A 14,124-nucleotide genomic window follows, 5' to 3' on the forward strand; every position below is an offset into this window, starting at 1 on the left:
GATGTGTAAAATCAAGCTCTTCAAATCTCTAATACCAAAACTTACTTTGGAGCAATTTTTTTTTTCTCTCTCTGTCTCTCTCTTTCTGTCAGTCAGTCTGCCTGTCAGTCTCTCTCTCTCTCTCTCTCTCTCTCTCTCTCTCTACGCAAGGGGTAACCATTTTATTTTTGACATTCTTTGACAGTCGATATTGCGTTAACCATTAGTCATATGAGAGTGAAATATACATTTCCAGGTGTGTAAATTCAAGCTCTTAAAACTGGTAAGAAAACAATTTACCTTGGTGAAAGTTAAAAAACAGGACCCTCTTTGCAGTTCTGGGAATAGGGAGGCTGTGAGATTTGTGGTCTTTAGGGGTTAAGGCTGTTCACGATTCAGGAGTGTGGGAAAAGTTTTGTGAAATTCACCATCTGCCCCTGCTCTGATGATGCAGGCCAGTGAAAAATGAGCTTTCGCAGCCTAAATGTTCTGGTCCAATGAAAACATCACCCATACAATGATGTTACAGCTAATGTGTCAGACAAATGTGTGAGTGTGAATATTTGTTCGTTTTGGGCCAATGAAAAACAAGCTTTCACAGATAAAAGGTCCTGGACCAACGAAAATATCTCACTTGTTTGATGATGTCATGGTGGATGCGCTGGGTAAATGTGTGTGGAGGAGGAGTGAGTATGTGTGTCTGTTACTCTTGGGCTCAAGCCAGCTCACCCGCTGTAATGGTTAGAAGACAGTGTACCCAGGTATGGCTGTTTCCTGCTAAATATGGCTGGATAAAATGTTGGTCTGTGGGATGTTTTGGGAGTTTGTGGGACTGGTGGTTTTCAGATTTCCTTAAATCAGAGATTAGGTCACTTGGGTGGTAACCATTTCAGCCTAAAGTGGCACAGGACAGAGAAAGGGCACATGGATGTAGTGATCTGGGCCAAGGTTTAGTGACTTTGGTTGAGCCACTGCTCATCTTCCACATAAACCTATTTACTGATACATAGTAGTGTTTAAATATCTTTCATGAATTGATGCCTAGACTGCATTTACAATTAGGTGAGAAATTTACTGGTAATACTGTATAGTACAGTACAGTACAGGCTGTACAGGGTATACTCTGCATGGGGGGTTAGTATTCTGGGGGGTCTTGTTTTCTACCAAATTTTATAGTTGGGTGATCTAAGAACATTGTTGGATGATGTCTTGATCTAATGCGCTGGGCCAGTGTGCTTGAGATGTATTTACCTATTTGTATTTACCTATTTGTAGTATGCAGGAATTGAGCAATGCTCGTGTTGTCCTGTCTCCATGTCCACATTTATCAAGTCTACCTTTACTCACATGAATGTTTTTCTCATGCACCACCTCTTTGTCTAAGTCGTTTCAAATATTTAAGTATTTACCTAATATACCTAATTGTGATATACACGGAATATACTATGCTCATGGGTTTCCGTCGCTGTTTCTCAATAAGTCGAATTTAGCTTTAAACTCGTTTAAGTTTTTAGACTGGACGATCTCTTTGTCCAGGCTATTCCATAAGTCTATACTTCCATAAGGAAAGCTATATTTCTTGATATCCTTCAAGCAGCTTGACTTTTTCAATTTCATTCCGTGTCCTCTTGTTGCTCTCTTATCCAATACAAACAGATCTTCTTTGTCAATTTTATCTACTCCCATCATGGTCCTGGACACTGCAATCATGTCTCCCCTCTTTCTCCTTTCCTCTAATGAAGGCAAATCCAGTTTTTCCAGCCTCTCTTTGTATGACAGGTCTGTCAGACTGGGGACCATCTTCGTTGCTGTTCTTTGTATTCTCTCAATCTTGTTTATATCTTTCTTTTTGTGTGGGGACCACACTACCGCTGCATATTCTAACCTGGGGCGGATCATGACCACTATCAATCTTTTCATCATTTCCTCATCCATATAATGAAATGCTACTCTTATGTTAGTCAAGAGTTTATAAGTTTCTCCAACTATCTTGTTAATGTGCTTTTCTGGTGACAAACTATCTTGGACCAGCACTCCCAAATCTTTCTCTTCTCTCCTTTTTGTGATTAATTCATTACCCAAAAAATAATTCAGTGATGGTCTCTTGGTACTTTTACCCATTTCCAATATTTTACGTTTCTTTACATTAAATTTCATTTCCCACGTCCGGCTCCAATCGTGAATCCCATCCAAATCCTCCTGCAGTATTTTACAATCCTCCTCAACCTCTATCTTCCTCAAGATCTTTACATCATCAGCAAACAGACTTGCATAACTGTTCACTCCATCTACCATATCATTTACGTACATCAGGAACATTACTGGCGCCAACAATGAGCCTTGAGGGACTCCACTTGTTACTTCTCTCCATCCAGACATCTTTTCCTTTATTACTGTCCTCATTTGTCTGTCTCTCAAAAAGTCTCTCATCCATTCCAGAAGTTTCCCCTTTAGTCCTCCTATATATTCTAGTTTCCACATTAGTCTCTTATGAGGTACCTTGTCAAAGGCCTTCTCTAAGTCTAAGTACACACAATCCACCCAACCATCTCTCTCCTGTACCACATCAATCGCTCTTGAGTAAAAGCTCAACAAGTTAGAAACACATGACCTTCCACTTCTGAATCCAAACTGACATTCAGCCAAAATATTCATCTCTTCCAGATATTTTATCCATCTGTCTTTCAGGATTCTCTCACACAATTTTGTGACCATGCTGGTTAGAGACACTGGTCTATAATTCAGGGGTTCTTCCCTGTTTCCTCCCTTGTAAATTGGTACCACATTTGCCCTCTTCCATTCTTTTGGCACTTTCCCCTCTTCCAGTGAGCATACAATTAAGCTGTGAATTTTATCCGCCAGTTGTTCTCTGCATTCCTTCAGTACCCAATTAGAAATTCCATCAGGTCCTGGGGCTTTCCTTACATCTTGAGTTTCCAGTAATTTATACACTTCCTGTACCTCCACTTTTATATCTTTCATCACCGGAACATTTCTAATCACTCTCTCCCCTTTCACAAGCTCCTTTTCTTTAGTGAAAACTGACTGGAAACGTTTGTTCATTATTTCTGCTTGCATTGCCGCATCCTTAAAGACCTCTCCTTCTACTTTCAGTTTGGTGATTCCTTCCTTTTGTTTCAGTTTGCCATTAACAACTCTATAAAACAGTTTGGGTTCATCCTTGCATTTGTCAATTATACCTTTTTCAAAATTCCTTTCTTCTTCTCTACGTATTCTTGTGTATTCATTTCTTGTTCTTTTATATCCTTCCTTTGTTCTGTCGTTACCTCTCTTTCTCCAATTGTTCCACGCCTTATCTCTCTCTTGTTTTGCTATCATACACCTTCTATTAAACCACTCCTTTTTCCTGTTTTCTTTCCCTCTTACTCTTGGTACAAATTTTTCCACACCCAAATTATAGAGGTCTAGAAAGATATCTCACTTCCTCTGTATCTCTCTTGTTTCTCTGAGTTTTCTCCAATCCGCATTTTCAAAAAAGTTTCTCAATCCTGTAAAATTTGCTTTCCCAAAGTTGTATCTTCCCTGTCTATGAAGCTCGTCTCTTGGCCCGACATTCCCTATTAACATCTGGAACTCAATGACCACGTGATCACTTTTTCCCAAAGGACAGAGATATTCGAATGATTCTATTACATCAAGTTCTTTGGTGAACAGTAAATCTAACCTTGCTGGTGTGTCCTCACCTCGAAACCGTGTCTCTTCTTTGACCCATTGCGTCATCACATTATTCATTATTATATTTAATAACATAGTGCCCCACGAATCCTCGCCGCCTCCCGAGTACCATTCCTCCCAGTTCACCTCTTTACAATTAAAGTCACCCACCAAAATTATATTATTGCTTTTCTCAATTATTTTTTGCAAGTAGTTAGCCATATCTAACAACATCTCATGGTATTCGTCATCCTTCCATGCTCTCGTCTTTGGGGGAACATACACTACCGCCATATCTCTCTTAACATTCTCTCCAGTTTCTTCTATCTATCTATCTATTGCCAGACGCCTCAATCCCGTTTGGGGTGGCCACAAACAAATCGCCTCCAAGTCGCCCTGTCCCCCGCCATTTCACTCCCCTGCTCCCAGCTCACACCCCCCTCTCTCATATACCTCTTCACCCCATCCCTCCATCTCATCCTCCGCCTCCCCCTCCCTCTTTCCCCCTCCACCTCACTCACATACACTCTCTTCTTCAGTCTTTCACCCTCCATCCTCTCCACATGGCCAAACCACCTCAGTGTGTTCCTCATAACGCTTCCTATCACATCCACATCAACACCACAACGCTCCTTTATATCCTCATTTGTCAGCCTGTCTCTCCATGTGACTCCACAGGCTCCTCTTAAATAACTCATTTCCACTGCTCTCACTCTTGACTTGTGTCCTTCCAACAACGTATATATATCACTTCAGCCCCGCCTTCTCCCATTTCCACAGTACTGTATCTACATTTATGTTGTTCTTCACTGCTATCATCACTCCTCCTCCCTTTTTTTCCTTTCTGTCTTTTCTCCACAGTTTGTATTTACCATCTCCCAAATGAACATCAATATCTTCTCTTAATTTGGTCTCTACAAAGCACATGACATCAGGTTCATGTTCTCTCAAGAAATCATTAATTTCAATCCTTGTCGATATGAAACCATCCACATTAGTATATATCACCTTCAAATTATTTTTGACATTATTAATACCCTCTTCTCTCCTACTCTCTGTCCGTACCACTTCCTCAACTTCTGATCTTTCACAACCATCCCCCTTAGTTTCCTTCACTTCTATTTCCTTAAATACCATTTCCTTACTTGCATATCCAATACTCTCCAAAAAAAAGTATTACATTCTCCCTCTGTCCTCTTATTTTTTTCCTTTACTTCTTCCTTTAATGATTTTAAAACTTCTCTTTCTTCTTCATTCAGATCTTTTCTTATTATAATATTTTCCATCTCCGCCTCTTTGCTTAATTTCCAGGTCACTTTAAGTATCTCATTTATTACACTTTCTGATGTAAACTTGACTCTCATTGGTCTTGTTTCCCCTTTCTTGTAAGGCCCTATCCTCCTTACTTCCTCAATTTCTTTTACCCACTTGTCTCCTTCGGGGTCAATCTTGCCTAATATTCCTCTCACCATGTTCGTGTCTCTCTCGAGTCTTACGAACCTAACCTTTTCTTCCTCTTCCCTCTTTCCAAATACTACCACACACCTGTTCCTTCTACAGTTTCTCTCACTATTTTCTCTTTTTTCTTCAGTATTTTCACTACATTTTCTTCCATTTCTTTCTTCCTGGATGATCTCTCTTAAGCTAACCACTTCTTTCTGTTCTTCTTCTACGTGTGCCCACTTTGCCTTATGTTCTTCTAATACATTACTCACCTTCTCCGTTTTATTAGTACTCTCTTCTAGTTTCCTCCTTAGTTCAACATTCTCCCGCTTCAAATTCCTAATCTCTTCATTGGCTGTTTCATTGGACTGGATCAGACTCTGTGTGGTAGTTTCCGTATTTTCTGACACATCCTTTATCACTAGATTCTCTACTTTCTTTTCGAGTCCACTAATCCTCATAATTAATGTTTTAACCAGGTCCATGACATTGGTATTAGCATCAAATCCTTGAAATTCTAGACCCTCATTGTTTACATTTTCGGCCATGTTTGTTGTTGGTTAAATACCAAAACAGCTGTTACCGAAAAAAAACTACAAACATTCATGTACAATCTAGTCAATAAATCTTTACATTTTTGGTAGTCTATTAACTTTCATTATTTTGAATTTAAATCAAGACTCAGGCTCGGGTGCAGCCCAGCTCAGGCACAAGATAATAGCATGCTCGAACTGCGAAATGTGCTATAATGACAGAAGTGTTGATTTTCATCTTACAGCAATAATGAATACCAACACAACCAAGTGTGTGATAACCAATGGATCACTGTGGCTACTAAGATGAGGAGTCCTGCATTAACTGACAACTCTGGTCAGATAGTAGGTGAATGAGAAGACAACTAAAATTCAAAACTAAATCATGAAAGTACATCTGATGCATGAACTTTATTCAAGCTCAAGTATCCAAGAGAGTCAAATATTTGTTCCAAGAAAAATTTACCTTGAGCAAGAGCTGGTATTTAGTGACCCTTTGGACTGGCTTGAGGAGGTAGGCACCAAGAGGCAGTTTGTGGTGGAGACGACGTTGGCATTCCTTAAAGAATGGGTTAGCATCGCCCACTTGTCGCCTTAATTCTTCACTTTGAGGCTTGTTCTGGCAGTACAGTGAGTAGAGTCGATGGAATGTATCTTTCTGTGGAATACATGAGAAATAAGTTTGATAGTCGATGGAACATATCATCATGTGGAATGCATGAAAATAAGTTTGAAAATAGTAAACAGAAATGCGCTAAATCAATACGCTTGAAGTGCTGCATTGAGGTCAGTAAGTACAGTAATGGCATAATGTACAACCAGATTACAAAGAATATTATTATCAGCAACATCTCTAATGCCTTGCTCTATCATGGGAAAAGCAATCACAAAGAATGAACTTCACAGAACCTCCTCCAGACTGCTCTATTTGTAGATATTTGAATATTTCTCACATTTTCAGTTACTTTTCATATTCTTACTTCTCTTTCCTCCACTTCTTTCAACACCCTCTACTCCACCTCAGATACAACCTTCCTCTTCCTACAGTACCCTCAATCTCACTTTCTACTGTTTTCTTTGGACACATTAATGCCCGTTCTCTGAATGTGACCATACATTCAAAGAACTGTATGTCTCTCTCCATCCAGTGATTCTTGCTCTCACTCCAACAGTCCTATTTTCCATCCCCAAATCTATCCTGTCTATGTGGCTATTCTGAAGTAATTTAACAGCTTGGTAGCTTGTAAGTGATATGTGGCTGGTTATCCCTAATTCTAGGATGCACCATCTTAAAAAAAAAAAAAAAAAAAAAAATTCACATTGCCATATTGCGGAACTTCTGCTTATCAGAAATCTTTTATTCCCAGAACTGCATCTCTTTGAAACTTTCTTCCCAAGAGTTGTTTCCCCTCAAACTTCAACCTACAGCTATTCAAGTCCAACCGTTACAGATTTTTTTGAATGGGGGACACCAGTAATCTGGTGTAATGATTATTTTTTTATTCATTTTTTAATTTATTTGTTAGAATTATTAATAACCCTGCTATTACAAAAAAAACTTCCTCCCCTACAGATAAGAAGGAATGTTGCCTCCCTTGCATTATTTTACAGATACTTTTGTGGCAAATGCTCAGACAAAGTTGCAGCCATTCTGCCACCTCTCCATGCCTTCCCCTGTGCTACACAGGCATCTAGTAGTGCTCATGACTGGAATGTCACACTGCCATACTGCAGAAGTTCCGCCTATCAGAAATCTATTATCCCCAAACTGCATTTCTTTGGAACTCAATTCTCCAGAGTTGTTTCCCCCTAAACTTCAACCTTCAGCTGTTCAAGTCTAACTGTTACAGATATATTTATGAATGGAGGGTGCCAGTAATCTGGTGTTTGGATTATTTTTTTCATTCATTTGTTTTTCCTTCCTCTGTTATTAAAAAAAATAAAAAAACTAACGAACAGGTAGTCACTCATGTTACTAACTATCACTAACCCTGGGAGATACTACCATTAAAGTGATGTGCAGCTACCAATTTGGTAACCAGCTGAAGTAATCCATGTTCCAGCTGGGAGCTTAACCACAATTAAAGTCCATGTTGAGACTCTCACATCATTACAAGTTTTATTACACATCACTGGTTTCTTTGTCTCAACTGTTTCCAGTAAATGCTGGAAAGCAATCAGCAGGTTTTAGCACCTGACCTAGAACATCATTAGCTGTATGCATACAGGACCACCTTCAGTTACATGCACAGTGAACATCCTCAGCTGTACCATGGCTAATCCAGAGAGAACTGGTCCTTAACAGGAAGCATGGCATACTTTTGACTGATTATATATGGGTTTAACATTAAAAGATCTTATCACTTTTTGCCCAAATTTTATCCGATAAGATAGTGCCAAAAGCAGTAAACATTCTCACATGCTTCTCCTTACTTCTAAACTTACTACCCTACCTTTCAGAAGAGTGCAAAGTTCTACTATTACTGCAATAAGCTATCATACTCCCCTACTCCATTTTGCAATGATTACATAGCAAAAAATTTCTAAAGTTATCAGCCTCAAGCATCTTACTTCCAGTCTGTACTCTGAAATTCATCCAACTCTCTCTTTCTATTGTATACAGGTTTTGCAGCATCCAGATTGGCAAAATGCACTTCGGCGACAGCAATCAAATATTCCCGTGATTGCCCACTCGCGACTAAAAAAAGCACTTTGATGCCCTCCAGCATCACATGTTTTGGATTCTCACCACAGCGACATCAGCACCAACATTCAGTTTCAGCCTGTTTCCCGCAATGCTCAGTGTCTCCACAAGTTGAGTGTTACACTCTCGTGTCCTTGCTAAGGAATTGACGGAAATGTGTCATCTTGTGCTTCAAGTGGAGCTGGACGTGGACCAGGTGATAGTGAAAATGGTGTAAGAAAGCATGAACCTGGAATGGCAGGCAGTAAAGGGATGGCCAAGCTTGACTACCACAAGGGGGTGAAAAATGCAAGTATGATGACAAGTTCAAAAATAAAATCATGGTGGAAATGGAGAAAGGTGCCCATAACTCTGAAATATGAAAAGTGTATAATGTGCTACAGTCGACTGTGCATAGCATGAGAAAACAGATGAGTGAACTTAAAGCCAATCTAGCTCTTGCAAAGAAGTATTTTGAACCAGGCACCGGAGGTAGACGAGTGAAAACGGTGACCACTCTGTTATGCTAGTGGTTGAACATTATTTGTTACAATGGTTGAATAGGGGGACTCAAAGGCTTTAGTGTGTCAAGGTCTAAAATTCAAGGCCAGGCCCACCTAGTTTATGATGTAGTCGCAAAAGAAACATAACAATGTGTCACTCCAAGAGTTCACTGCTTCACGGGGTTAGCAACAGAGGTTCAAAGGGCAGGCTAACAGCAACATTTCATGTAAATTAAGGACGTGTTTAATAAAGTAGGAAATACACTAGGGGGGTGAGTTTTCTTATGGGCCGAGTCCCTATTAGCTTATTTCCCGTAAGGTCAATGCCCCAACTTTGGCAGCACTTTTCATGGTCCTTGTTAGGTTTGAAACCTGGTGCGCTACTGTACTGCATACCAAAATGACTACAGGTACACCACCAATCATCCGGCATCAGATGGTCCGGCACCTCTTTAATACAAACAGAACTACAAGAGGGCACCTGAAATTCCGACATCTGCTAAACTAATTTACCAGGTGGCCACAGATGACACTGGGTGTAGCACATGCCCACCTAGATTGCTTATACAGTACTGCATGTCTTGGAGGAGATCCCTGTATTTTGTTTACTTCTTAGCTCATTTTACTAACATCTAACCCCAGTTATTGTTTCTAAGAAAGACTGAATTGTCAGTGGTGGTGTGAAGCATAAATGCCAGTCAATTTCAATAATCACCTTCCTGATCATCATCTAGGTAATTGGTCCCTCAAACTATTGCAATGACAAAAAAAACTCAAGCTAAATAAAGCAATAAATGGGAATAAATGTAAACAGTTCAGGGGCCACGTTTACACACACTGTTTTGCCTAGTACGCAATTAATAACCCCTAAAAAAAGACTGGAGGGACTGGACCAGCAACAATTACACTGATTCTGCTACTCTCGATCAAAAACCAGAAAACACTTTCCTCTTATATTTCTCCTAAATAACTTTATGAACCAGCATTGCCATCAATGTACTGTACTCTGTCTGTGAATATGAAATTCTCAAAATTAACCATTCCAAACCATCAATTTCTGTTCTTGTGAATTCTTATGAATACGAGGACTGTTCAGAAAATATCTGACTTCAGGCTCTAAAATGACAAACAGCTAACCTGTTGAGCTGGGACATTAATCCCCCTCAAAGCAGGCCCTTTCTGACTTGAGGCATGTAGCCCAGCGTTCTTTCCACCACCTGAAATGTCTTTCAAAGTAGGTTTTCAGTATCTCCCGCAGGTGCTTAGTAAAATTCGTTATGATTTCTTCTTTTGCTTCATATCGGAAACCATTCAGTGGAGTTTTGAGCTTGAGGAATAACCAAAAGTTGCACGGAGACATGTCTGGTGAGTAAGGAGCCTGCCAGACCAGCAGAATGTTGTGTGTGGCCAAAAATTCCTGAATCACTGGAGAAGAATTGGCAGGGGCATTGTCATGGTGCAGCCTCCAACATGCCACTTTTCAAAGGTCTGGCCTCTTCCGCTGAACTACACTGTCACGGGGTTTTTAAAATTATACAATATTGAAGGATGATTTCCAATTATACTGAAGAGCAGGGACAATGAATTGTCTTGCTAAAATCAAGCAATGATTACTTTATGCTGGCTTGCTTCGCTCAATTCTCTAAGAACGAGAATTTATAAACTTTCTCAACAGTACACAGCAGAGACTAGTTCCTCACAATTGCTGTTTATTAGGACTGTTAACCTCTGGAGAGTGTGACTTCACCCCTCACAATAAATAACTAATACTATTAATGATATCAGGTTCTTGCTGATGCGTTAACTCCTAGAAGGCACAACGGATTTTAAGCTTAACACAACAAGACTGGCCCAAGTACCAGTTATGAATAGCAATGCGTTTATGCAAGCTACGAGCTATAACTAGAATAAGCTTAATTATGGAGAAATGAAACACGAGTTTACATTACATTATGCTCAAAGAAAAGGAACTGTTAAATTTATTGATTACAAAGGAATATATTTAACATTACATTTCAAAGTGAATTCAAATAAAGAGATCGCACCAACTCACTCACTCAAAAGCTAAATTCTTAAACCTAGGAAAACAACATGCGGCGCAGCCGGCCGGCATGTGAGAGAACAGCACCTTAACTAAACTCTTGAGTCTAGGAAAACGAAAAGAAAATACTGGTCAAAGAGTGGACTAAGCGGTGACTGGGCATCATTACTGAGGAAGAACACTGCACTCGCTGTCTCTCGCCAATTACAGCTATGGTGGGAACTAGGTGTTGTTGAGGATGGACACTGCCACACACAACTTTTTTCCGTGGCGCTCAAATCTTGACTGACTAACTCGTGGGAAAGAAGGGAGCACTATGGCCTTATTTCTAACAGCTAGAATGAGCGAAACACGCCCAAAACAAATCGCTCAGCGGAAGCGCTAATGTCTCACACAAAGATGATCACTTATGACAGTGAAAAATTCATTTGAAAAGACTCCCGACCAAATAAGCGGTTACCTGAATGATAAACTGGGATTCCACTAGAGTTCGCGGTTTCCCACAAACGCCAATGTCACTAGCTGACTCGTGACATTATGCCCCATGAAAATCAAATCTTTTTTTCTTCAGAAAAAAAAGATTTCAATATACATACATATAATTCCTAACTCAGTCACACAAGATTCACACTGTGGTGTGTGTGTGCTATCCTGCTACAGGAGAAAGTCGCAGTCACCAGTGAGCGAAAAAACCTTGTATTTACATTAATAGAAGCAAGCTTGAGGGAAAAACTCCGTGATGACAGTGAAAAATCCTGTACTCAGGTCAAACTGAGCAAAAAGTTCGCTACATTTACATTAACAACTAATTGTTATGTAGCGTAACGTATGTAATACATGGTGTAGGTGTGACAGTTGTGGTGTAACTGTACCTACGTATAAAATCATGTAATACAAATTTATAGTAAATAATGACGACAAGACAGAAGAGAAGGGGGCGGCAGCATGCGACAGGGACGACCAGCTAATCTGCACCCACCAGCTGCACCTGCAAAAACAGTCAAGGTGGAGCATCAAAAATGTCATTTCTCTCTCTCTGCCTAGCAATCAGTACTTATGTCATTATTACCAAGGAAACGTAGGCGTAAGGGTTCACATCCCATCACCCAGTTTACTGGTTAACAAACTCTACGTTTACGATTAATGACAGGAAGCTGAAAATCGCTACGCAATCTCGGGCTCGTACACAGCCTCGGACTGTCTCTGCAGGGTTCTCAATTTCCCCCTTAACTTATGGTACATATGTATGTACAGGCCCTGGACATGATGTGTCCTGTAGGGCCAATGGGCGAGACGTCAGGTCTGCACCCACTTCACCACTACTCTGTCTCTCAACTGACTCAGAGATTATGGGTGTGGTTTCAAATGGCACAGGAAGGACATGTCCCTGATTAGTGGTACTTTGACACACACAGCAGGAACGCACAAAACTATCTATGTCTCGTCCCATCCCTGGCCAGAAAAAGTTAGCTCGGATACGGCCCTGGGTCTTCCTTTTGCCCAAGTGACCTCCTGAGGCTGAACAATGACCCCATTCTAACACTGCTTGGCGGTACTTGGCGGGAACGACAAACTGCAGTCGAACCTCGCCCTCGGGTGTTCGTAACTCACGGTAGAGCCGTCCTTGTTTGCGAACGAACTTGGCTCGACCTCCCCGTGAATACTTTATCACTCTACCCTTTTGTTTCTTTCGCACGGCAGCCAGTGTTGGGTCAGAGTCCTGTTCTTGAACAACAACTTGGCTACACATCAGATCTTGCGGCGATTCAATGGTCACTGGGGTGACACAATCTGGAGCCTCAGTCATGGCTCATGTTACTGTAGCCGAAGTCTGAGTAGCGTCATCTTCGGTGCAACCATGCTTGGCACCGGGAATATTGCCTATGATTAGATTAAATATAGGTTCTGGCATGACAACTGCAAGTGTCGTACCAGTGTAAAATGGAGATGCCACCCGGATACATGCCTCAGGGAACAATCTCACTGATCCATCAATAAGGTTAGCTTGGATCTGTCGACCTGTGTACTGCTCAGGCCGAACTAGACTCTGCTTGACAGAGCAACCTGAGGACCCGTTGTCTCTCAGGACCTTCACAGGAATGCCTCCCACAAACCCTGGCTGAACAAGGAAGGCACTGTCACCTGTGGGAGGGCCTGTGGAGGAAGCAGCTAGCCACTCATGAGGCTGCTGAATAAATGATGCGGCAAACATGGCGCCTTGTGAACTAGATACTTGAGGGGTCGTACTCACTGCCTGTGGAGATGGAAATTGGCCATCTGTGGAGGGGTGTTCACTGTCGCTGTGGGACTAGTGAACTGTGGGGGAGTACCCATACTGGTAGGGACGTGACCACCGTGCTGCTGCTGAGGAATGAAGGCTGCCTTCGCCTCCTGCCTCCTATTCACTTGAGCTGGTGGTGAAAAGGACAGTCCCGACGGTCGGTTGCGTGGCTGATACTGCTGCTGGTTAGGGTACCTGTTGTACCGCTTCCACTCAGGTTTCTGAGTGTTTTGCCCCTGGTCCTTCCTCTGCAGTTTTGGACCTTGGCCATTATTCTGAGAACGGCCTTGTTGCTGTGGTTCAGTCTGAGACGGTTTCCCAGATTTATCAGGTTTCCTGTTCCAGGTATACTGCTTGCGAGTTTGATACCCGTATGCAGTAAAGAATGCGTCAGCCTTCTTCACCATTTGGCTGGCATCTCTTACCTGGCAGATCTTAAGTTCAGCCATAAGTTCAGTAGGCCACGACTTTTCTAGCTGCGTGCGCAGCATAAGGTCAATTATCCCCTCATGCGTGGAAGGAGTTTTATCTTTCTCCATCCACTCATTTAAGTAAGCAGTATGCTGGTCAAGAAACTGAACAGCAGTCTCTTTATCCTGTAAACGCGCCCTCATGAACTGACTCTTGGAGTCGTCAACTGTGAGACCGTACGCTTTGATGAGTGCGGCCTTCATCATCTCATACGTGACATTGTCTCCATGAATTCTGTGGAGAATATCGAGGGTAGGGCCCTCAAACAGGCTAAGAAACTAAAGCCGCTTAGCTGCATCATCCAGCTGATAAAGTTGAGCCATGTCTTCAAAACGAGCTATGTATGGCTCGATTCGCTCGCCTTCTTTGTATGGGGGGAGCTTGATGTGTGGGGTCGCCATAACATGTGCAGGGAGAACGCTCGTGGAGCTTGGACCAACTGCACCAGACATGTCTGAAGCCAAAGAATCTCGCTTGAGCTTCAATATTTCAAATTCGTGTTTTTCGCGTGCTTC

At 41.5% G+C, this 14,124-nt stretch overlaps 1 protein-coding gene across 1 annotated transcript in view; it reads right to left on the reverse strand.

The window, feature by feature from the left end:
* The window catches only part of LOC145401055 (guanine nucleotide exchange factor DBS-like), a 1,269,176-nt gene that overhangs the window by 355,584 nt on the left and 899,468 nt on the right, over positions 1-14,124 (reverse strand). The window contains exon 20 of the mRNA XM_080273428.1: positions 6,097-6,288. Coding sequence (XP_080129554.1) covers positions 6,097-6,288 — 192 coding nt within the window. The remainder of the gene's footprint in view (positions 1-6,096; positions 6,289-14,124) is intronic.

Source organism: Coenobita brevimanus, chromosome 54 (assembly GCF_032717465.1).
Source record: "Coenobita brevimanus isolate Jiangsu-jjx chromosome 54, ASM3271746v2, whole genome shotgun sequence".
Lineage (NCBI taxonomy): Eukaryota > Metazoa > Arthropoda > Malacostraca > Decapoda > Coenobitidae > Coenobita > Coenobita brevimanus.